Source organism: Geotrypetes seraphini, chromosome 2, assembly GCF_902459505.1.
Source record: "Geotrypetes seraphini chromosome 2, aGeoSer1.1, whole genome shotgun sequence".
In the NCBI taxonomy this organism is placed as follows: domain Eukaryota; kingdom Metazoa; phylum Chordata; class Amphibia; order Gymnophiona; family Dermophiidae; genus Geotrypetes; species Geotrypetes seraphini.
The window spans coordinates 67941110-67963291 of NC_047085.1; the positions used below are offsets into that span (position 1 = coordinate 67941110).

At 44.9% G+C, this 22182-nt stretch overlaps 1 protein-coding gene across 3 annotated transcripts in view; it reads left to right on the forward strand.

Annotated features, from left to right (window-relative positions):
- The window catches only part of RGS22 (regulator of G protein signaling 22), a 475118-nt gene that overhangs the window by 317611 nt on the left and 135325 nt on the right, over window positions 1-22182 (forward strand). For all 3 annotated transcript variants that reach the window (XM_033934655.1, XM_033934656.1, XM_033934657.1), the window contains one exon: window positions 1365-1523. In XM_033934655.1, the coding sequence (XP_033790546.1) occupies window positions 1365-1523 (159 nt within the window). The remainder of the gene's footprint in view (window positions 1-1364; window positions 1524-22182) is intronic.

Genomic DNA, 22182 nt, shown 5'->3' on the forward strand with positions numbered 1-22182 from the left:
AGGCACCAAAAATGAACATAAATGGCCAAAATACAAGCACTGTCTGGATGGAGTATGGGTAGGGTGCACAGTTAAGCATGTAAATAATGGAAAAGATTTATGCATGGTTTAATAATACTTATATTATGTTTATTTGATCTTGTTTTGTTATTATGTGCACTTATTATGAATGTTGTTTTTTTGTAAACCACCTAGAATGCTTTCTTATCTTTCACACAGTCTCTCCTTCCTGGGCAGTGGTGTAGTGAAAGAAGTTTGTGCACAGGGCGGAGGTGACTATCATCACTTTGCCCTGTGCCCCCGCCCCAGCAGTGTGTGTGTGTGGGGGGGCGTCTCTTAGATGTACTGTTCCCCTCCCCCTATATCATCTACTCAACTTCTTTTTATAAAATCCAACAAAACAGCTTAAATTAACTCCATGCTTAAAGAACTACTGTAACTTCAAATCAGGAAGATACGCTGACTAACAATTTCTGCTCTCTTTCCTCCATCTGAAGCACTGGATTTAAGTAAGACAAATGTGCCTCTTACTCCATAATACATAGCTTTGGTCAAAAATTCCGGATGATAAGAGCCTTGGTCCCTCTTCTGGACTCCAATTCTCTTAATATCCTAATTCACTCCCTCATAATATCTCAAATTGATTATTACAATTCATTATATAAAGGGTTGTGTCAAAATGATATTAGGCGTCTTCAGCTCATTCAAAATACGGCCATCAAAATCATCCTGAGTTCGAAAAAAATTTGATCATGTCACCCCTTTGTTAAAGAATGCACATTGGTTGCCCATCCCACATTGGATTACTTATAAAATTGCTCTTATAACTTTCAAAACTCAACAGACCAATGCTCCTGCATTTATAGATAGACTATTAATTCCATATGATCCCCCTAGAACCTTAATATCTACCTCTCAACATACTCTTAATGTTTCGTCCTTAAAAATAATTGGCACCCAATATACTCTTATGTTTTCAGTCACTGCCCCTTTAATTTGGAACTCTCTCCCCTTACACATTAGAGCTGAACAAAACTTGGATAAAGATGCCTACCATTGATTTATCCTATTTTATTTATTTATTAATTATTACTTACCTTGTCATATCTTTCCTATTGTTCCTTCCTTTTATGTTTTCTTTTTCAACGAATTGTAGTTCTCCCCTTTTTTTCCTATTGTTCTTATGTCGCCACCCCAACCAAGTATGTCAGTCTTGTAAGGTTTATGTTCATTATTTGTTGTTTGTTCCCTATTTATATTTGAACCTTTTTTATTGTACAATGCTTTGAATTCTAGAAGAAGCGTTTAATCAAATTTTAATAAACTATGAAACTATCCTAACACTGTTTCTTTTTGTTATTCAGATAATGCAAATGAGTGGAGGCTGGGGACGGATGCTTGCAGATACTCTTCCCTCCTCTGTTTTGCCTGAAATACAGAAGATCGTGAGAAGGAGGATAGAAAAGAAGTCACTACCTAAATTCCTGGCAACTGAAGAGTTTCAAAAACGGTACAGATCTAAGGTGAGGGTCAACACACCATTGTACAAAATGATATTTATATACATTCAGGTCTTTCTATATATTCCTTAGATAACAAAAGGCTAGATTTATTAAAATGGCTCAACAAATCCAAACAGTGTTAATTCACAATGGTGACACTTAAAACACAGAGGAAAAAGGCCGCAAAAATCCTCAGTGTCTAACTACTGAAAGACACCAGTCTTCGGGGTTTAAGGGTATTATCACAGATCAAAAAAAACCCTGTAGCAAAAATGACAGTCAAATCTTTTGTTCTTTTCTTCTTTTTTTAGCACCATCTCTAAACCATTATTTAATTTGCTTGTAGAAACCAGCTGGCTCTGGCTGCGGGAAACCATAAACTTTGTGTGAAGTCTGTTTCCAGGGTGTTGGTTGCTGGTCATTGCACCCTATGGACAGCTTGCACGTCGGTTTGGAGCTCATTTCCTTGGAAGCTGGCTCATCCCAGGTTCGTCCACTAATGGGTCTGAGCGCAGGCTCTGTGGATGTGTGCCTGGGATCTGAGCCAACTGCATTCATCTGCAAGTTACATCCGTGCGGGTGTCCGTTGGTGGCGGAGGTCTCTGGCCAGTGGGGCGGTCAGAAGACCAGCAGTCCAGTTTACATGCTTGCAAAGGATCTCTCTGTTAGCTGTTGCAGCTTCAATTGCAGCAATATACAGCACCTCATGTCACAGTGAGTTCAGAGCTGACAGTCTGTCACAGCAATCGGGGGGGGGGGGTAGTTTGGAAGTTAGCCCTACTCCCCCTACCCCACCCCTAAATTGCTGCTTTTTGGGGGGTTCCTGTGCTTTTTCCTGAGCTATTTTCTTTTGAAAATTGCTCAGTAGCCATCTTAGATTTTTCCTAATTGGAATTTAAATTTATTTTTTGCCTTTACGAGCTTAATTTTTGCAAGAAAACCACTCATATGGAGTCCCCAAGGCAGGATACCTCAGATTCATGCCTCATTTGCAGTGGATGGCTATCCGGAGGGTGGCCATGTTCCATGTGCACTGCGGTGCGAGACGGGGGTGAAATTTCAGCAGCCCAAGTACTCTCAATCTCTGAAGGGGGTCCTACTTCTGACTCTGGCCAGGGGATCCCCCAAAAGTCAACTGCAGGCCCCGAAGATGGTACAATTGTCATTCCTGCTAAGCGCAGCCACACTTCGTTAGTCAAACCTCATCAGTCCTCCAAGCCTGCTCAGAAGGGTCCCCTGGAGGCGGCTCCTGTTGCGGATGACAGGTTTTCCCCTGAATTTATTAAATGCTATATCAGGATTATTTGGCAAAGAAACTGATGCCAGCCACCCCTCTGCAGGCATTCTCGCCTGCTTGTGGTGGTGGTGGGGCCCTCCTTCCCAGGATACAAGGCTTGTGCCCTGTTCTCCCATGGTGGCTAAAGCTAGTATACCGACAGTTGTCATGGTCAACCAGGACACCCTGACCATGCCTTTACTTATGGAGGCTGGCACTACCACTGCGGGGGATGTTGCAGTCCTCACGAATCTCCAAGTTCAGGATCCAGGTGGACCCCCGGATCTGGGTGAGAATCCTACAGTGCAGAGATTTTAAACCCGTTCATCTGGTTGATTTGATTTCTAAGTCCCTCCAGGAGTTGAAACTGGAGGTTGTTCCATCTGTCACCGCTGAATGGCCTCTTTTCATGATCATCCGGACATAGTCAAGATGCTTACAAACATTTGGGAGATGCCTGAGGGCCCCTTAAAATGTGCCAGAGCCATGGCTCAACTCCAACTGGTGGTGGGTGTATTCATGGTGTGGATGGGATCATATGAAATGTTTGATAACTTTTTGAAATGGCTGGATACCTATGATACAAATTTACAGCTCACTTCCACTATCAACACGCATACAATATCTTTTTTAGATATTACCATGCACAAAAAAGGGTTCACGATGACTATTTTCCAAAAGTCTACTGATAGAAATAACTTGCTCCAGTATAAATCATTTCATCCTCAACATTTAACGAATAACATTACATTAGGGATTTGTATTCCGCCATTACCTTGCAGTTCAAGACGGATTACAAAAGAATTATCCTAGATGTATTACAACAAGAACTTACAAAAAAAAAAAATTGGTCATTTTCAAAAAGAGTAAGAAATGGGTAAGGTTATTTGTTTGGGGTAGTTGGCTTTAGTGAGAGGTGGAGTTTGAGACTTGCGGTATTATTTCTTTTTTCAGAGTTTTCTTGAAGAGTATGGTCTTTATTTCTTTTCTAAAAGTCTTGTAGTCGAGGGATGCCGTCAGTAGATTGGCGATTTGGTTGTCTAGTTTGGCTGCTTGAGTGGCCAGGAGGCCATCATATAGTTTTTTCCGTTTGACCTCCTTAATTGGGGGGTATGAGAATGGGATGTGAGTTTTCCTATGTCTGGTTGCGGTGTTGTGGATGAGGCGGTTATTCAGGTAGTTTGGACTGTCTCCGTATAAAGTCTTAAATAGTAGGCAGTAGAATTTAAATTGTATTCTTGCTGGGATCGGAAGCCAGTGCGATTGGAGATATGCTTCTGTAATGTGATCATGTTTCTTTAATGAGTAGATGAGTCTTAGTGCTGTGTTTTGGATAGTTTGTTATGGTTGTAGGGCATGGGAGGTAGAAGATATTATAGTAGTCAAGTAGGCCTAGTATTAAGGACTCAACTATGAGCTGGAATTGAGTTTTCTCGAAGAATTTCCGAACTTGTCTTAAGTTTCTCATGACTAAGAATGACTTTTATATTGTTTTATTGATTTACGGTTGCATGGTGCAGCATCTGTCGATAGCTATTCCTAGCATTTTTAGGGTGGTTTGTATGGGGTAGTTGATTGCCTTGATTTCAATGTTGATTATGGTTGGTATTTTGTTGTTTTCTAGGAGGATGAATTTCGTTTTATCTGGGTTCAATTTCAGTTTGTGATCTTTCATCCAGGTTGCTATTGATTTTAGTGTTTGGTATATTGTGTTCGTCATGGAGAGTTCAGGTTGATCGAAGGGTATGAGAATGGTAATGTCATCGGCATAGCTGTAGGAGGTTATGCCTTGTTTGTCCAGGTGAGAGCTGAGGGAGGCTGTATAGAGATTGAAGAGAGTCGGGGAAAGAGGGGATCCTTGGGGAACTCCGCAGGGGTTTGACCAAGGTTCAGATTTTTGTTTGTCTGATTTTACTCTATAGGTTCTTGATTTAAGGAATCCTTCAAACCATGTGTATACTTTATCTGTGATACCTATTGTATCCAGGATTTGTAGTAGAATGTTATGGTCCACCAAGTCGAATGCAGCGGTATGGTCTAGTTGTATGAGCATCATTTTTTTTCCTGTGCTGAGATGTTGTCTGGCTGTGTCCAAGAGAGATCCTAGTAGTGTTTCCGTGCTGAAGTTGTTTCTGAAGCCGGATTGTATGGGATGGAGTATGTTATGGTTTTCTAGGTAATTGGAGAGGAATTTGGCAACTAGTCCTTCTATTATTTTGACGTAGAGTGGAATAGAGGCAATGGGTCTGTAGTTGGCTGTTTGGTCTATCGGTCCTTTGGGGTCTTTGAGGATCGGGGTGTTGATGATTTCGCTGAGGTTGGTAGGGTAGTGGCCGTTTATTAGCGAGATTTGTATCCAGTTTAGAAGAAGAGCGCGGAATTTTGTGCTGGATGTTTTTAGAAGATATGGTGGACAGTTGTTGAGGTCACAGGATGCATGGCTGTATTTTTTGTAGTATTTGTTGAATTCAGGCCATTGTATGTTGGGGAATTGAGACCATATTCTATCTGCAGCAGTAGAATCTCTATCTATGGGGAGAATTGTGAATTCGTTAGGATGGGTAGAGGTGTCATTGATGGTAGCTTTTGCATTGGTAATTTTATTTTGGAAGTGTTCTGCTAATAGAGTGGCTGAGGGGAAGGTAGTATTGTTAGTGGTCAGGTAGGGTTTGGTGTCGGTTAGGGTTTTTAGAATTTGGAATAGTTTTTTGGTGTCTTGGGTTTCAGTGCCTATTAGGTTGGTTTAGTGTGCTTTTCTCTTGTCCTTTAATTGTGATTTGTATTGTTTGTTGATTTTTTTCCAGGCGGATTTTGTATGATCCGAGTTCGATTTTCTCCATTTTCTCTCTAGTCGTCTACATTGTCTTTTGAGTTGTAGCAGTTCGGAGTCGAACCATTTATCTGATCTTCTGGGTCTGGATTTGGTTTGCAATGGGCTAAATCATCAAGGGTGTTGGAGCAAAGTCTTTCCCAATGTAAGATGAAGTCCTTGGGGTTGTTTTCTAGAATAGTTTCATCTATTTTAGACCAGAATATGGAGGGTTCGATGAGTTTGCGGGAGGTGTATGTTACTTTATTGAGTTTTCTTATAGTTTTTTTGTTGTTTTCGGTCCAGTTGATGTTGAAAGTGTAGGTGTAGTGGTCTGACCAGATGGATCTGGACCATGTTCTGTTAGATGTATGAATTTCTGTTAAGGATGGTTGGTGGGTCATGAAGGCTGCAATATCAAGTTGGTGGCCTTTTTCATGAGTTGTTTGTGGATTTAGCATTTGGAAGGATAAGGCTTTGAGAAATGAGAGAAAGTTGTCTACTTGTTTGGATGATTGATCATCTAGGTGTAGATTTAGGTCTCCTAGGAGTAGGTTGTAGGTTGCTATTAGTGAGTTTTGGTATATGAGTCTTTCACTTCGGTTTTTGCTAAAGACCAGTTTCCTGGCGCTATGTAGCAGAGCATGCAGTTTAGTGTGTCTTTTAGTGTGGTGCTTGAGAGTTGGCAAGCTAAAAGGTCCATGTACGGGTTAGATGTTTTCTCAATTATATTAAGGGTTAGATCTTGTTTGATTAAGATTGCTAGGCCTCCGCCTCTTTTTTTTTCTCTGCAAACCACTGTAATTTTGTATCCTTGCAAATTAGTTTTTGGGATTGCGTCGGTTGTGTACTACCACTGAAGAATACAAACAGCAAGCGATGGATATGTGGTTATAATTTGAAGAGCATAGTTATCCAAAGTCATCTATAAAGAAAGCTTATACATGGGTGTTGTATGCCCAAAGATCCTTATTGCTACAACCATCCGACCATCAGGAGGGATTGACTATGGTGTGCGTTTTACGCTACACTCAAAGCTTTTGAAATAAAAAAAAAAAAAAAATCATTAAACAGTTTTGGCACATTTTACAGGTATATCCAATGTTTGATTCTTTCCCCAGATTAGCGTTTGCAAGGAGCAAAAATCTTAAAGACCTTTTGACAAGATCACAATACCTTAATGATAGTGTCAAAGAGAAGAAACACAGGGACAGCATTTGCTGTGGAAATTGTTCCAAGTGCTAATATGCTATGACCACTTCTTCAATTGTCCACCCTTGTTTAAATCATGTTTATCAGCTGCGACAAGTCTCTTAACTGCAGCACTATGGGAGTGATCTATCTGATTCAATGCCCATGCCATTTATTTTATATTGGACATACGATGAGAGCTGTCCATACAAGAATAATCTAATCTAATCTAATCTAAACCTTAAGTTTATATACAGCATCATCTCCACGAAATAGAACATCTGAGCAAGATTTGGTGGGGAGAGGTAGAAACACCATTGGTTCAGCATTGGATCACCAACAAACATCATTCAACAGACTTATGTTATATCATATTGCAAACAATGACTTTACCATGAGGAGGAAACTTATCGGTCCAGTTGTGGCAGATGGAACAAGAGTGGGTATACCAAAGGGAAACAGTGGCCCCCCTCGGCCTGAATCGAGAGGTGGAGTGGTGGGATTTTCTATACTAAAATAGTCTTGGAAGCCTGTGCTAAACCACCTGCTGAAGATAAGTTGTTTACTCTTTCTTATAAAAACATTAGCCCCCTCTTCTACAAAGCCACGCTAGCAGCTGCCGCGCGCAATAGCCCCGAAGCCCATAGAGATTTCAAGGGCTTTGGGGCTGTTACTGCGTGGCTTTGTAGAAGAGGGGGTAAGTTTCAACAGCATGTTAAATTTGGTTTGATTTCTGCCTTCACTTGAGCAAGATGTTTTGCCTATATGCTTTAATTGCAGTTTTAATAAGGTTCTGATTATTGCCTTTGTTTGAGCATCTTGTTCATTGATCAACAGGAATAATCAGGATTCTATGCATTTTCTTCAAGAAAGTTGTTATGGGGCACATTTGGACATCCTGAATGGGTTGACTTTAAACAGCTTTACAATAAGGGGCTCATAATCGAAAGAGAAAAATGTCCAAAAACCGGCCTAAGTCAGCACTTGGACGAACATTTCTCAAAAATGTCCAAGTGCTGATAATAAAACCGGGTTTTGGACGTATTTCTAAATGACCTAGGCCTTCATAGTGCCGCTGAATGACCAAAGCTAAACGGGGCGTTTCGGGAGGCGTGTCGAGGGCGGGAGTTGGGCAGGATGTGGGCCAGCTCAGACTTAGTCGTACAGCATGTATAACCGAAAGTTTTACAACAGAGCCTAGATGGAACTTGGACGTTGTGACTTAGACCATATAAAACATGGTCTAAGTCACAAAAACCCACCTAAAGTCATCAGATAAGCACTGAAAACACATAAAAGATCCCCACATACTATCCCAGTGATCAACGACCCCCCCCCCCCACCCCATAAAAATTTTAATCACAACTTTAGAATTCAGCCTCCAGACCATCATCACCTGGCCGCCTGGCATAGGAAAGCCTAGTCGTCCAGCACAGAGGCAGCTTAAGTTGACTTGGGGGTGGGTTAGGGACTCATGGAAAGGAGGACCCATGCCCATAAGCCCCTGTAATCACTGCATTGATACTGAAACATGTGCACTGCCCTATACACCCCAAAACCCTTTTGTAGTGGCATATAAGTGGTTCTTACAGCCATAAGGGCTATTGGGATTGTAGATAAGTGGGTCTAGGGGATTCTGGAGGTGGTTTGGGGGGACTCACCATGACCTATAAGGGAGCTGTAGTGAGGAGAAGACATGGCATCCTTTTTGTGAAGTTCACAGCAGTGCTCTGTAAGGTACCCCACTATTTAGGTGGCATGTCTGGGTGTGCAGTCCATCACTTTGTAGACCTCTCCCACGTCCAACAGGGCTTGTTCTAGTTGGACGGAAATGTGGTATAAAGATGGATGATTTAGTGACTTGGACAATCAGATCGGCAGGATGTATAATTAGACGATTTTCGAAAGGAAAAAAAAGTTGGACGTATCTTTCAAAAATGTGTCTTAAGCTGTTTTTTTACTTTGGATGACTTGTGAGATGGAAGTAAACGGACTTAGACGTCCCTTTCGATTATGCCCCTCCACGTATGTAAAATCATACTGCTTTTTAGATCCATGTTCACCTGTGATTATAAAATCAGCTCCACCAAAATTTCAATTGGATCTATTCAGCTGGCTAACTTATTTGTTAGAAAACGGCAAATTTCCATCATCAGGAGGTCATATTACATTGTAACATAGTAGATGACGGCAGATAAAGACTCGACTGGTCCATCCAGTCTGCTATTGGAGTTGGAGGTGGAAGGAGCTCTGAGTAGTGCTGCTGGAGAGAACCAGAGGTCAGGGAAGGAGGGAGCTGGGCCTAGCTCTGTGTCCCAGGGTTGTCCATGGATCCTGGAGTCCCTTCCCTGGGAAAGGCCCAGGCTGCGAGGCCTAGAAAGGATGGAAGTCGGAAGTTTAGGGTGACTATAGTGGGGTCCTTCCTGGAGGAAGGTTCCCTGAAGGTGCAAAGAAGGTAGGTGGAGGAACCCCAGCCTGGCAGCAGTTCAGCAGGCCCTGGAAGGAGCAGAGGGTAGGTCAGCAAACCCTGTGTCCATCGAAGTGGAAGAGGGACAGGTCAAGGGAAGGCCTGTCCTGGAGGCCTCATCTGAGAGTGGCAGCTCTGGGGAGTCAGAAGATGAGATGTAATCTGACGATGATTAGTTTGAAGATGTGGTGGAGGTACAGGAGTTGGAGGCAGAAGCCCTTGGGCAGGGTGCTGGGGATCCTGCTGCAAGGACAGTGCAGACTGTGAACTTCTTGGTGCATTGGAGAGAAGGTCTCAGGAGCTGCAGAGGAAGATAAAGATGGTCACAGTTATGAGAAAATTGGCACAAAATAAAGAACAGCGCATGAAATACACCAAAGAGGAGCAATTGTTGAGAAGGCAGTCGGACATTTGTATTCATTAAATGACTGCCATTACCAGGGATAAGACAAACCCAATATGTGAACAATTCAGAAACTGAGAAAGGATGGCTGCTTCAAAGAATGGAGTACAGGGGTCACTGCCCTTGTTGGTGATGCCTGAATCATTGGAATCCACTTCTTGTGAAAATCTGACTGGGACTGGAGCAGATGCAGAGAAAAGAAAAATTAATTTTCCTGCACAAGGAAGGTTACAAGTTGGAACAGGTGGACTTCAAGGGAAATTACTCCCACCTTAGCTAGAGACTATGAGCTAGTCCAGCCACCATTTCCAAAGAAGGAGAGTAGTGCCCCAGGTGGTCTGCAATAGCCGATAATGGAAAGTCCAGTGCTGGCAGGAGCTACACCTGTCTTGAGTTTAGGGCTATCAGAATCTCCTGTAGTAACAGACTTTAAAAATACACCAAGTGCTGCTTCCCAGCCAAGTATGGGATGGAGAAAAAAAAGTATAACCCAAAGGCAAAACTATAAAGAAACTGCAGACCTGGTAGAAGAAAATACAGCTTCCTTTCCATTGCCCAGCCATCTGAGCTCCTGGTCCATTTCAGGAGGCAGGTGGTGCAGGAAAAATGGTATTTGGGAACAGACATTCAAGAGCAAGGATCTTTAAATGAAAATGCCCACGAGCAAGGTTTGTGGACAGTGACAGTGAATCCCAAGCCTGCAGGAGGAAAAGCGGAGACAGCCAGTGAAAAGAGAGAAGTTGGAGCAGAATCTAGCTCGGCTGGGTCAGTGCTGGCGATTGAATTAAGTTCCCCTGAACAGCCAGGGTGCAAAGAGCAAGAGCCTAAGGGAACCGTGCAGCCATGGCTACAAAGGCGGGACTTGTGCAGGCAGGCCAACCAGCAGGGAAATGCCCCTTACCCATCAGCAACAGGGCTGGAGGACGTCACTGCTGACGCACATCGGGGGATGGAGCCAGCCGGCACTACAGAAAACTCCCTATCTGTCGCGGCAGCAAAATGAAAAGCTATAAATGCTATTCAAGGGGAGAAAAGCATCTGGGCAAGGAAGGAGGAGCCAAGGTTGGCGGTGGGAAGCCCAGGAAGGGAGCAGAGTGGCCTTAGAAATTTGCAGGACACTATCAGCAATTCGGGTGGAGGCAGGTTCGGTGGTAGAGACGGTGGCTGACTTGGGGGAAAAGGAGGCAGCAGTTTTGGTGGCTGCAACAGCAGGAGTTTCAGCAACGATTCGAGCACCAGTGGCACTAGTGGCAGCTAGAAGAGAGGCAGAGCCGGCAACGGCGGCAGCAGCAGCAGTAGCACTACCAGGAGTGATGGCTAATCAGAAGGAGGGACAGTGGAATCGACAAGTGAATGCCAGAAGATTGGGGGAGAGGCTGGAGAAGTATCAGTGGTGGTTGGGAGGGGGGAGGAAGGGTTGGAAGGGAGCAATGAGGATTTGAATGAGTTTAAATCTCAGGAGCATGGTACTATGTATGGGGATCCAAAGGGTTGTCAGTCGGGGAGGGTGGGATTGGGTTTGAGAGAGGGGGGGTGAGGAGGGATAATGGAGATTTTGGACCCAGGCAAAAGACCTCCTTTGCAGAAGCAGTTAAGGGTGGTGGGGGAGGGGTGGGGGGAAGACAGAAGGCTGACGGAATGGTGCGGATGAGGGGGAGGAGGAGAGAGGTGGTGGTAGGTCAAAGTGGAGGGGTATGGGAGGGATGGGGGTCCTGAGTGGGGGGGAGGGGGGATTTAAACATAGAAACATGGTTCAGTTAAAGTGGATTGGGATGAGTCCCGTGCCAGGGAGAGAGACAGTTTTGCGTCTGATCCTGGGTTTGGGGTTTATCCTGGAGGACCTCTACGCCCTGATTCACCTGGTCAACGTGCCGGAGTATGACGTGAGTTTTCTTACACAGTGCGGTTTAGAGGTTTTCTGGGATAGATACGAAGAAGTGAGGGGCACGGAGCAGTGGAAGTCATTTAGGGCTATCCCTGTTTCTAGACCAGATGTAGTTCAAGTGACCATTTTGGTCAGGAATGAATCGATCCCGGGGTCAGACTTGTCTTATTGGTTGGGAAGGTTTGGCATGCTTAGGTCTCCTTTGGTTAAAGTTCTTGACTCAAGTAGAGTGTAGATGGGGGGTTGGAGCGCGTGCGTACAGCTGAAGCAGGAAGGTAATAGAATTGTTCACATCCCTGCTTCCGCCTTTATAGGAAGAGACAAGATCCAGTGCTTTTACAAGGGCCAACCAAAAGTTTGTTTCAGATATGGTTCTCTCTGACATTTTAGTATGTCATGCCCTACAATCATTTGTGTGCATTGTGGGGGTAGAGGCCACGTGGGGTAACACTGCGACCTTATTAGATGTAACCTCTGTGGGAAACTTGGACATCCCTTTAGCAAGTGTCCCAGGGCAGCACATAATTGAGGGGATTGGAGTGGTGATGAGGATTTGTTTGGGGAAGGGATGAGTTGGGGGGGTCAGCAATCTGAGGGGAAGGAGGGGAGGTATTCACTTTCATCTCAGAAGGGTGGGGGGAGGGGAGAGAAAGTAAAAGGGATGAGCAGTGGGGAGCAAAGTGTGAGTTTGGGGGGTGGGGTAGAGGCAGAAAATCCGGTAGGGGAGAGAAGGAGTTTGGGGAATGAGGGGGATGGGGAGGAGGGATGGATATCAGTGAAGTCTAAGAAGGGGAGCAAGGGGAAAGTTGGGGGAAAATCAATTGTAGCAGGCAGTAATCGGTTCTAGATTCTGGAACATGAGGAAGAGGGGGAGAGTTTAAGGGAGAGGGTATGGGCACTGAAGTGGCTGGGCAAAAAGAAGTCCAGGAGGGAGGCGCTATAAGCCCTCCGAGGAATAGTCAGGGGAGGTACCGGTGTTGGTGTTGGAGCGTCTCCCTCTGCGAGCCCAGCAGCAGGGTTCCGTTGGGGTCCTGTTATAGCCTCCGGGAGCGGTGCCAGAGAGGAGGGGGAGGGGGCCCAGGGGGTGGACAAGCAGGGTGTGTCAAGGGACAGGAAAGTATGGTTGTGGAAGTGAATGGGAATATGGTTGAACGTGCGGGTGTGTGTGTAGGAGAACGGGAGAATGGGTGGGAAGAGGTGAGAGGAGGAGGTTGTGTTGACTCTGGATGAGGTTATCCCATCTGGGGTGGTTATGAAGAGGGGTACGAAGGAAAATGGTAAAAACTTGGCTAGTGTCCCATTAGTGTGTGCTTCCCTGAATGTGGCAGGGCTTCGCTCAGAGTGAAAGAGGCATTTGGCTTTTGACTATTTTCAGCAGCAGGATTTTGATGTGCTATTTTTGCAGGAGACTCGGGTCTGTGATCCTAGGCTCCTGTGGCAAGTTAAAAGAGAATGGAAATAGGGTCCCTCTTTTTGGTCTCTAGCCCACGAGGCTTACGGAGGGGTGGCAGTTTTGTTTTTTAGTGACCAAATTACAGTCAGATGTATGGTGGAATTGGGTGATGGCCGGGGATTGGTGTTAGATGTGAGGGTGGAGGGGGAGGAATTACGTCTTATCTACGGTCCCCAGAGGAAGTGGGATAGGAAAAGGCTTATCCAGAGGATTAGGCCATACTTATACACAGCTCGGAGATTAATCTGGGGAGGGGGGATATTTTAATGTGGTCCTGCGGAAAAATGATAGGTATGGGAGGTCCTTTAGTTTGGGATATGACGAGCTGTTCTTGGCCTAGGTATGCAAGGGGGCAGAGCTGATAGATGCTTACGCGTGATTCTCATCAGATGGTGGGTTTAGTTATGTCAGGGGGGCATTTAGAAGCAGGATCAACAGATTCCTGCTTTGCCTGGGGAACTGTGGGAATCTTCAGTCATTGCGATTTCTGGAATTCTCAGACCATGCGCTCATAGTGGTGCACATTGGCAGCAGATGTCCGGCGTTCGGGAAAGGTCTATGGCAGCTCAGTGTGGAGCTTATGTCAGAGGTTAAGGTCTGACAGGACTTTTTACAGGCTGGAGGCCTTTCCTTCGGTAGCCAGCTGGTGGGAAGAGATCAAGTGGCATATCAAGGCCTTCTTTCAGAAGCACACTCAGTGGGGAAAATAGGGTAGAGCAGCAAGTTAGCTACCTTGCGTAGAGAACTGAGCTGGAGGGTGTCAGAACGGACATAAAGGACGCTATAGAGAAATTTCAGTATGACTGTTACAAGTCCCTTATGTGGGAGAGGGACTACGGTAAATTCATCTCGTCAAACCCCTTTCAAGCGTGTAAAGGGAGGGTGGGGAACCGGAGGTTGCAGGGCTTAGAGAAAGCAAAGGGGGAGTATGTAGAAACAGAGGAAGGGATCCTGGGGGTGATAGGAGACTATTTTGGGCATTTATTTTCCGGGTAGAATTGTACAGTTGATGGGTAGGAAAAGTTATGTGTCAGCTACCCTGGGGGTTTTGGGTTCCTTACCACAGCAGGACCAGGATGGGTTGATCGGGCCTTAGACAGAGCAGGAGGTCAGGGCGGCTATCGCGAGTCTATCAAAGAAAATGATGCCCGGTCCGGACGGACTCACTTCAGAGTTCTACATAGAGTTCCAGAAACATAGAAACATAGACGATGATGGCAGAAAAGGGCTATAGCCCATCAAGTCTGCCCACTCTGCTTACCCACCCCCTGTCTATGCCCTAATGACCCAATTTCCTTATCTTGACCCTCGTAGGGATCCCACATGGGTATCCCATTTATTCTTAAAGTCTGGCACGCTGTCTGCCTCGATCACCTGCACTGGAAGCTTGTTCCAATGATCAACCACTCTCTCTGTGAAGAAATACTTTCTGGTGTCGCCATGAAATTTTCCGCCCCTCAGTTTGAGCGGGTGCCCTCTTGTGGCCGAGGGTCCCTTGAGAAAGAAAATATCATCTTCCACTTCGACACTTCCCGTGAGGTACTTAAATGTTTCGATCATGTCTCCCCTCTCCCTATGTTCCTCGAGAGTGTAGAGCTGCAATTTGTTCAGTCTCTCTTCGTATGAGAGACCCTTGAGCCCTGAGATCTTCCTGGTAGCCGTCCGCTGAACCGATTCAATTCTGCGCACATCTTTACTGTAATGTGGCCTCCAGAATTGCACACAGTACTCCAGATGAGGTCTCACCATGGCCCTGTACAACGGCATTATGACTTCAGGCTTTCGGCTGACGAAACTTCTATTGATACAACCCAATATCTGCCTTGCCTTAGATGAAGCCTTCTCCACTTAATTGGCAGTTTTCATGTCTGCACTAATGATTACTCCTAAATCTCGTTCTGCTGAAGTCCTAGTTAAAGTTTCTCCATTCAAGAAGTACGTCTTGCATGGATTTCCGCTTCCGAGGTGCATGACCTTACATTTCTTAGCATTGAAGCCTAGCTGCCAGGTTGAGGACCAACTTTCCAATGTAAGCAGGTCCTGCGCCATATAATTCTGTAAACTGCATTCACTTACTATATTACATAGTTTGGCATCATCGGCGAATAGTGTTATTTTACCTTGAAGCCCTTGAGTCAGATCCCCTATTGTGGCCACCACTGTAGCCCAGAGTAGGGCTCAGTCCAGATACTGGTGGCTACAAAACACAGTATATTAGCGTGTGACCCGGCCTGGAGTCACCCTGCAGGACTGGGCTGGAGTTAACCAGAAAATCAAAACTCATAAATCAGGTTCATGAAAACATAATTCAGCTTTACTGTTCTTCAACATACAGGTAAGCAATAACACCACGACCTCTTAGTAACTCTAAAACTGACATTTGATCTACCCATTACTGCACTAATAATAACAAAAGAATCTCCACTATGACCACCTATTAACTCTTTTACAAACCACCTCACCCTCAACAACCCGCTAAATGTTTATAAGATCTACAACTTACCTCTCTAGCTAATCATTGTAACTCTGTTTTTTTTAAATTAACCTTTTGTAATCCGCCTTAAACCGCAAGGTAATGGCGGAATAGAAATCCCTAATGTAATGTAATGTAATGTAATGTAATGTAATGTAAGCAGTGCATTAGAAAAGGATGCTAAAGTCAGTAGGCCAAATACCAGCCAAGCACAATGCAAAAGACAAAACAAAAAAAAAACAAATTAAAGTCCAAAAATGGCAGCTGAGGATCCAGCTCTCCTCAGCCAGCACCAGCCTATTCTCCAACAGTTTGTGCAATGTGCAAAATACAGTTCAGTGCACTGGTTCTAGCAATCCCACAGTGCTTAAACTAAATAAAGCCTCTGGCAGGATTATGGTAATGCCAGGAATAGGAGATAGCATTTGGTTTTGCAAATTAAAGCCAATAGATAGCTTTTCAAACATTCCCTCCCAGGTGGAAGCAAAACCTCTCCCCAACTTCTCCAAGCTTTCTCACAATAAACCAAAAATCAACAATTTAGAGAAAAGGAAAAGAAAAACAGCACACAAACAGTTCAACAGCAACCACACTCACTGTTTGTGGCAACAAGCCAAGTCCACCTGCATACTCTCAGGATAATTGGATTCCAAGCCAGAACAGGCTTCCTCAAAATCCATAGGTTCCTCACTGAAACCAGGCAAGTCCTTAGCTGGTTCAGCCTCAGTCCAATCCATGGGAACAGGACGGTTGTCCCTGTTTGGCTTAGGTGGATCCTTAGGGAGGCAAGACCCAAACTTCCTCCCTAACCGGCTTCCTTGTTTGAATGCCACTGCTGGCTTATCTGCTCTAGGGGCGTGTCCTGATCTAGCAGTGTCAGCAGTAGACCAGGGCCCTCTAGAGCTCCCCTGGTGGTGGCTTATATTATCTTCCTCAAACTCATCCTGGAAGATCCTGGAATTTTCCTGCCGGGTTTCTACTTTTACCCTTGTTTTTTTTAATTTATCTAGCATTCTGGCAGGGCTTGTATCTGGCTGGTCACATAATGAATATGTTGAAAAGAAGTGGACCCAGGACCGAGCCCTGCAGCACTCCACTGGTCACCTCCAATGTTTTAGAGAGGGTACCATTAACCACCACCCTCTGAAGTCTGCCACTCAGCCAATCATTGACCCATGCAGTTAATGCCTCTCCTAACCTCATCGATTCCATCTTGCTTAGCAGCCTGCGGTGTGGGACACTGTCAAAAGCTTTACTGAAGTCCAGGTACACGACGTCCAAAGACTCTCCCAAGTTCAACTTTCTTGTTACCCAGTCAAAGAAGCTGATGAGATTGGATTGGCAGGACCTACCCTTGGTGAATCCATGCTGACTGGGATCCCGAAGATTCCCTTCATTCAAGATCGTGTCCAATTTGCTTTTAATTAGTGTTTCCATGAGTTTGCACACTATTGATGTGAGACTAACCGGTCTATAATTCGCAGCCTCTGCCCTGCAACCCTTTTTATGCAGAGGAACGACATTAGCTAATTTCCAGTCCAGGGGAACTTTCCCCTTACTTAGGGAGAGATTGAATAGCTCAGCCAACGGTTTTGCCAGGACATCGCTCAATTCTCTGAGCACTCTTGGGTACAAATTGTCTGGTCCCATGGCTTTGTTCACCTTGAGTCTTGCCAGTTCACTGTAAACTTCACCTGGTGTGAACTCAAAATTCTGAAACGGGTCTTCTGTGCTTTTTGATGCCTTCAACTGCGGACCGTGTCCCGGTGCCTCACAGGTGAAGACTGAGCAGAAGTATTCATTCAGTAGTTCGGCTTTATCGGAATCTGCTTCCATGTAACTTCCGTCCGGCCTTCTAAGGTGTACTATCCCGCCTGTGTTCCTTTTTCTGTCACTAATATACCTGAAGAAGGATTTGTCCCCCTTTTTAATGTTTTTTGCCAGAATTTCTTCCACTTGAAGTTTTGCCTCCCTAACTGCCATTTTGACCGCTGTAGATCTGGTCCTATATTCTACCTTTGCCTCTCTTTTCTCTGTGCGCTTGTAGGAGAGAAACACTTTTTTCTTCTCCTTAATGAGGTGCGAGATCTCCGCGGTGAACCATTGGGGTTTATTGTTTCTTTGTCGTTTATTTACTGATTTTATGAAGCGGCTAGTTGCTTCATGTATGGTTGATTTCAGTGTTAACCACTTAGCTTCTACATCATTGGTCTCCGCTTGGTCCTGCAGCGTCCGATGGACGAAATCTCCCATGCGTGCGAAGTCTGTGCCCCGGAAATTGAGTACCTTTGTTTTCGTGTTTGATCTAGGGAAGCCTTTCCTAAGGTTGAACCATACTATGTTGTGGTCGCTGGAGGCTAGCGTATCTCCTACTGAGACCTCTGAGACACTTTCCCCATTGGTGAGTACCAGGTCAAGGATCGCCTGGGCCCTAGTGGGCTCCATTACCATTTGTTTGAGATGTGCTCCCTTTATGGAGGTTAAGAGCTTCCTGCTACCGCTGGTTGTCGCTGAAAATGAGTTCCAGTCTGCATCAGGCATATTGAAGTCCCCTAGCAGTACAGCTTCTCCTCGTAGAGTGATATTCTCTATGTCTTCAATTAATTCTGCGTCCATGTCTTCCAGTTGTCTTGGGGGTCTGTATACCATACCTAGATACAGGCATTTTTCTCTGCCTCTTGCCAGGTTTACCCAGAGGGACTCCCCGGTGTACTTGACATCTGTGATCCTGGTGGTTTTGATGTCATCTTTAATGTATAGAGCAACCCCCCCTCCTAACCTGCCCTCTCTGTCCTGACGAAGTAGATTGTAGCCCGGTATACCCATATCCCAACCATGTGAGTCCGTGCACCAAGTTTCAGATATTGCCACCACATCTAGGTCGGCATTCCTTATTTCAGCCTCCAATTCTAGAATTTTGTTACCTAAACTGTGTGCATTGACATACATGGCCCTCCATATCTTGTGTTTGCTAAGTCCCTGTGAGGCGTATCCTACCCGAGTCGGTGTGACTCCTAAAGAACCGTTTGCAGTGTGGGTACTTACCTTGGACATGGAAGCGGAGTTTCGACTCACCTCATCAGGATAATTCCTTTCTGCACTAATATGTGAATGTGTACCCTCCCCCAACTTACCTAGTTTAAAGCCCTGTGAAGCAGATGGGCTAGTCTGTGTCCGAAGATATTCTTACCCCTACTGGTCAGATGGAGTCCATCTGGTCCCTGAAGTCCTTGTAGCGCTTCCCCATGGTTTAGGAATCCGAAGTTCATATCCCGGCACCATCCCTGTAGCCACTCGTTCGTCCTCAGGATACGTTCATCTCTGGCTCTTCCAGGAGATCGGGGAGCAGGGGTCCATACCTGGCTCGATGCAGTTGGCAGTGTTGACTCTGGTGGCCAAGCCAGGAAGGGACAGCTCCAAGGTGTCAAATTGGAGGCCGATCTGTCTGTTGAACGTGGACAGAAAGCTCTTTGTCAAGCTACTGTTCTTGCAGCTTGTGGCGGTGGCCCCGAAGCTGCTCTCACTGACAAAGATGTGTAGCATCCAGGGGAGGGGAGCAATCAGGGTGGTAGTGATGGTACGGGAGGTGTTTGACAGAGGTAGCAGCGCTCTCAGGGGGATCCTGTTGCTTAGCTTAGACCAAGAGAAGGCTTTTGATCAAGTGCATCATCCTTACCTGTGGGCGGTTCTGGCACATAATGGTATCCCGGAAGAGTTTATCAACAATCTGGAGGTCCTGTATGAAGGGCAAGGGTTTTTCCCCTGCTGAACAGCTGGAGAGGGACGGAGTTTCCCATTAAGATCAGGGTGAGGCAGGGGGTGCCCTCTTAGCCCCTTGCTCTACATCTTCGCCATCGATCCTTTACTGCTGCATTTTCAGCTCAAGAGCGGATTGAGGGGTGTGCAGATGTACGGTGGAAGCATGCTACGCACAGTCGCATACGCTGACGATATGACCTTGACTGTGGCTTCAGCAGGGGAAGTCCGGTGGGTCCATCGTCTGCTCAGTCAATATTCCAGGGTGACAGGAGATAAACAAAGACAAGTGCCATTCATTGTGGCTGGGCAGGCAGGGTTGGGTTCTAAGGACAGCAGGTTTCCCCCTCCGGAGGACCAGATTAAAATTCTTGGAATCACATTTCACGGGACCTCGGAGGAGTACATCCGTTCCAACTGGGAAGAGCAGTTGAGCAAGGGACGGGCTAAGGTGGCAGTGTGGAAGAGATGGAAGTTGTCATTCAGAGAGAAAGGCACTATATTTTTACTTAGAATTTTGTAGACAGTAGAGTTAAGTATGTTACAAAGAATTGTACATGCTACATAAAGTTATCAAATTATACATTCAATTTGAGGTATTATGTCATAAATATCAGCTGACTGTTAACATTGTCTTTATTTCAGGGGACTTGTATTATTAGTCTGAGTCTCTTTGGACTCCTGGTAGGGTTTTCTTAAAAAGCCATGTTTTTAGATTTTTGTGTGTGTATACTGTGGTTGTGTAAATTTCGATGGGAAGTGAGTGCGACACTTTTGCTATCCGGTAGTTGAATAATTTGATGTGAGATGTCTTGTATTTTATATCTTTCAGAGTTGGAAATGAAAGGGTCAGTTTGTTAAGTTACATTGGTCAACAGCTCTACCTAATAGTTCAGCAAATCTGAGGTAGCTCTTAGGGACATCACCGTATAGCATTTTAAATTCTACGCAGAATAGTTTGAATTCTATTCTGTTTTCTATCGGTAACCAGTGTAGTTCTATAAGCAGTGGTGTAACATGGTCAAATCTTGATGTGTAGGATATGAGTTTTGCTGCATTGTTTTGTATCAGTTGGAGTTTTTTCATTAATTTCACAGAGATACCTGAGAGTAGAGCATTGCAGTAGTCTAGTAGTGGCAATATCGTTGACAGCACTAGTATCCTATAATACTGTTGGAAGAAGTAGGGTCTTAGTTGTTAACATGATCTTCATGTTACATCAGACTCAGATCCCAGGATAACGGAAGTCTGCCCTAAGAGATAACAGTGGTCTGCAGAGAAAAAAAAGAGGAGGAGGTCTAGCCATCATAGTCAGAAATTCCCTAAATCTGAATATACTAGCCAAAACGTCCACCCCTTACATGGATCTACTAGCCTGCCAACTCTCATGCACCACACTAAAAGAATCCATAACTTGCATGCTCTGCTACATAAGACCAGGGAACCGGAACACAGCTAGATCCGAATTTGAAGATTTTATATACCAAAATTCACTACCAGCAACTTACAACCTAATCCTAGGAGACCTAAACCTCTATCTCGAATACCAATCCTCCAAACAAGTAGAAAACCTACTGTTATTCCTCGAAGCCCTAACATACAAGATTTTAGACCCACAAATCAACATTAAAAAGGTCACCAATTAGACATGACAGTCTTCATGACCCAATAGCCCTTACTTCCAGAGATTCAAACACCAAACAGAAAGTGGTGTCGATCCCTCTGGTCACACCACTACACATCATCCTTCAACCTTAACTGGGCCAAAGACAAAACCAAACCAAAACCCCAAAGATCAACCTACAATTCTCGTAAATACATTAACCCCTCCAAATTCTGGACTAAAACAGACGCAGCAATCCAAGAATGCAACCCCAAGGACTTCGTCTCACAATGGTGCAAGCTAAGCACAACTACCCTAGACGAGCTAGCCCCAATACAAACAAAAACCAGAATTAGCAGACGATCAGACAAATGGTTCAATAACGAACTACTCCTACTCAAAAGACAATGCAGACAACTAGAATGAAAATGGAGAAAGAATAACCAAGAACCCACGAAAACAGCATGGAAAAAAACTAAACCAACAATACAAGCTGAAACTAAAAGAAAAATGAAAAACACACTACACCAACCTAATAGGCAAAGAAACCCAAGATACTAAAAAACTATTCCTAATACTAAAAGAACTCACAGACACCAAACCCTATCTGGCCAATAATGGAACCCCTCCCCCCTCAGCTACACTTTTAGCCGAATACTTTAAAAACAAAATCACAACTGCTAGTACTACCCTCTCCGGAAACCCAACCCACCTAGAAGAGATCACAATGCCCCCCACAGAAAAAGATTCATCATCAGCAGACAGATTCATCATCAGCAGCAGCTGGTCCTACTTTCCCACAATACAATGGTCCGACCTTAACAAACTCTACAAAAAATACAGCCACGCAACCTGCGATCTCAACCACTGCCCTCCTTACCTATTAAAATCCTCCAGTACCAAATTCCACACTCTCCTCTTACAATGGATGCAAACCATGCTCACAGATGGCCTTTTCCCGCAAGACCTCAGCGAAATCATTGTCACCCCAATCCTAAAAGATCAACCAACCTACTACAGACCCATAGCCTCAATACCACTTTATGTCAAACTAATGGAAGGCCTGGTAGCCAAACTCCTCACCAACTACCTAGAAGACCACAACATACTCCACCCTACACAATCGAGTTTCAGAACCAACTACAGCACAGAGACACTACTAGGTTCCCTCAGCATAGGCAGATCTCACCGCAGCATTTGACCTGGTGGACCACAACATCCTACTGCAAATACTAGAAACAATAGGAATCACAGACAAGGTACACACATGGTTTCAAGGTTTCCTACAATCCAGAACTTACAAAGTCAAGTTGAACAAAGAAAAATCAGAACCATGGTCTAACCCCTGCGGCGTACCCCAAGGA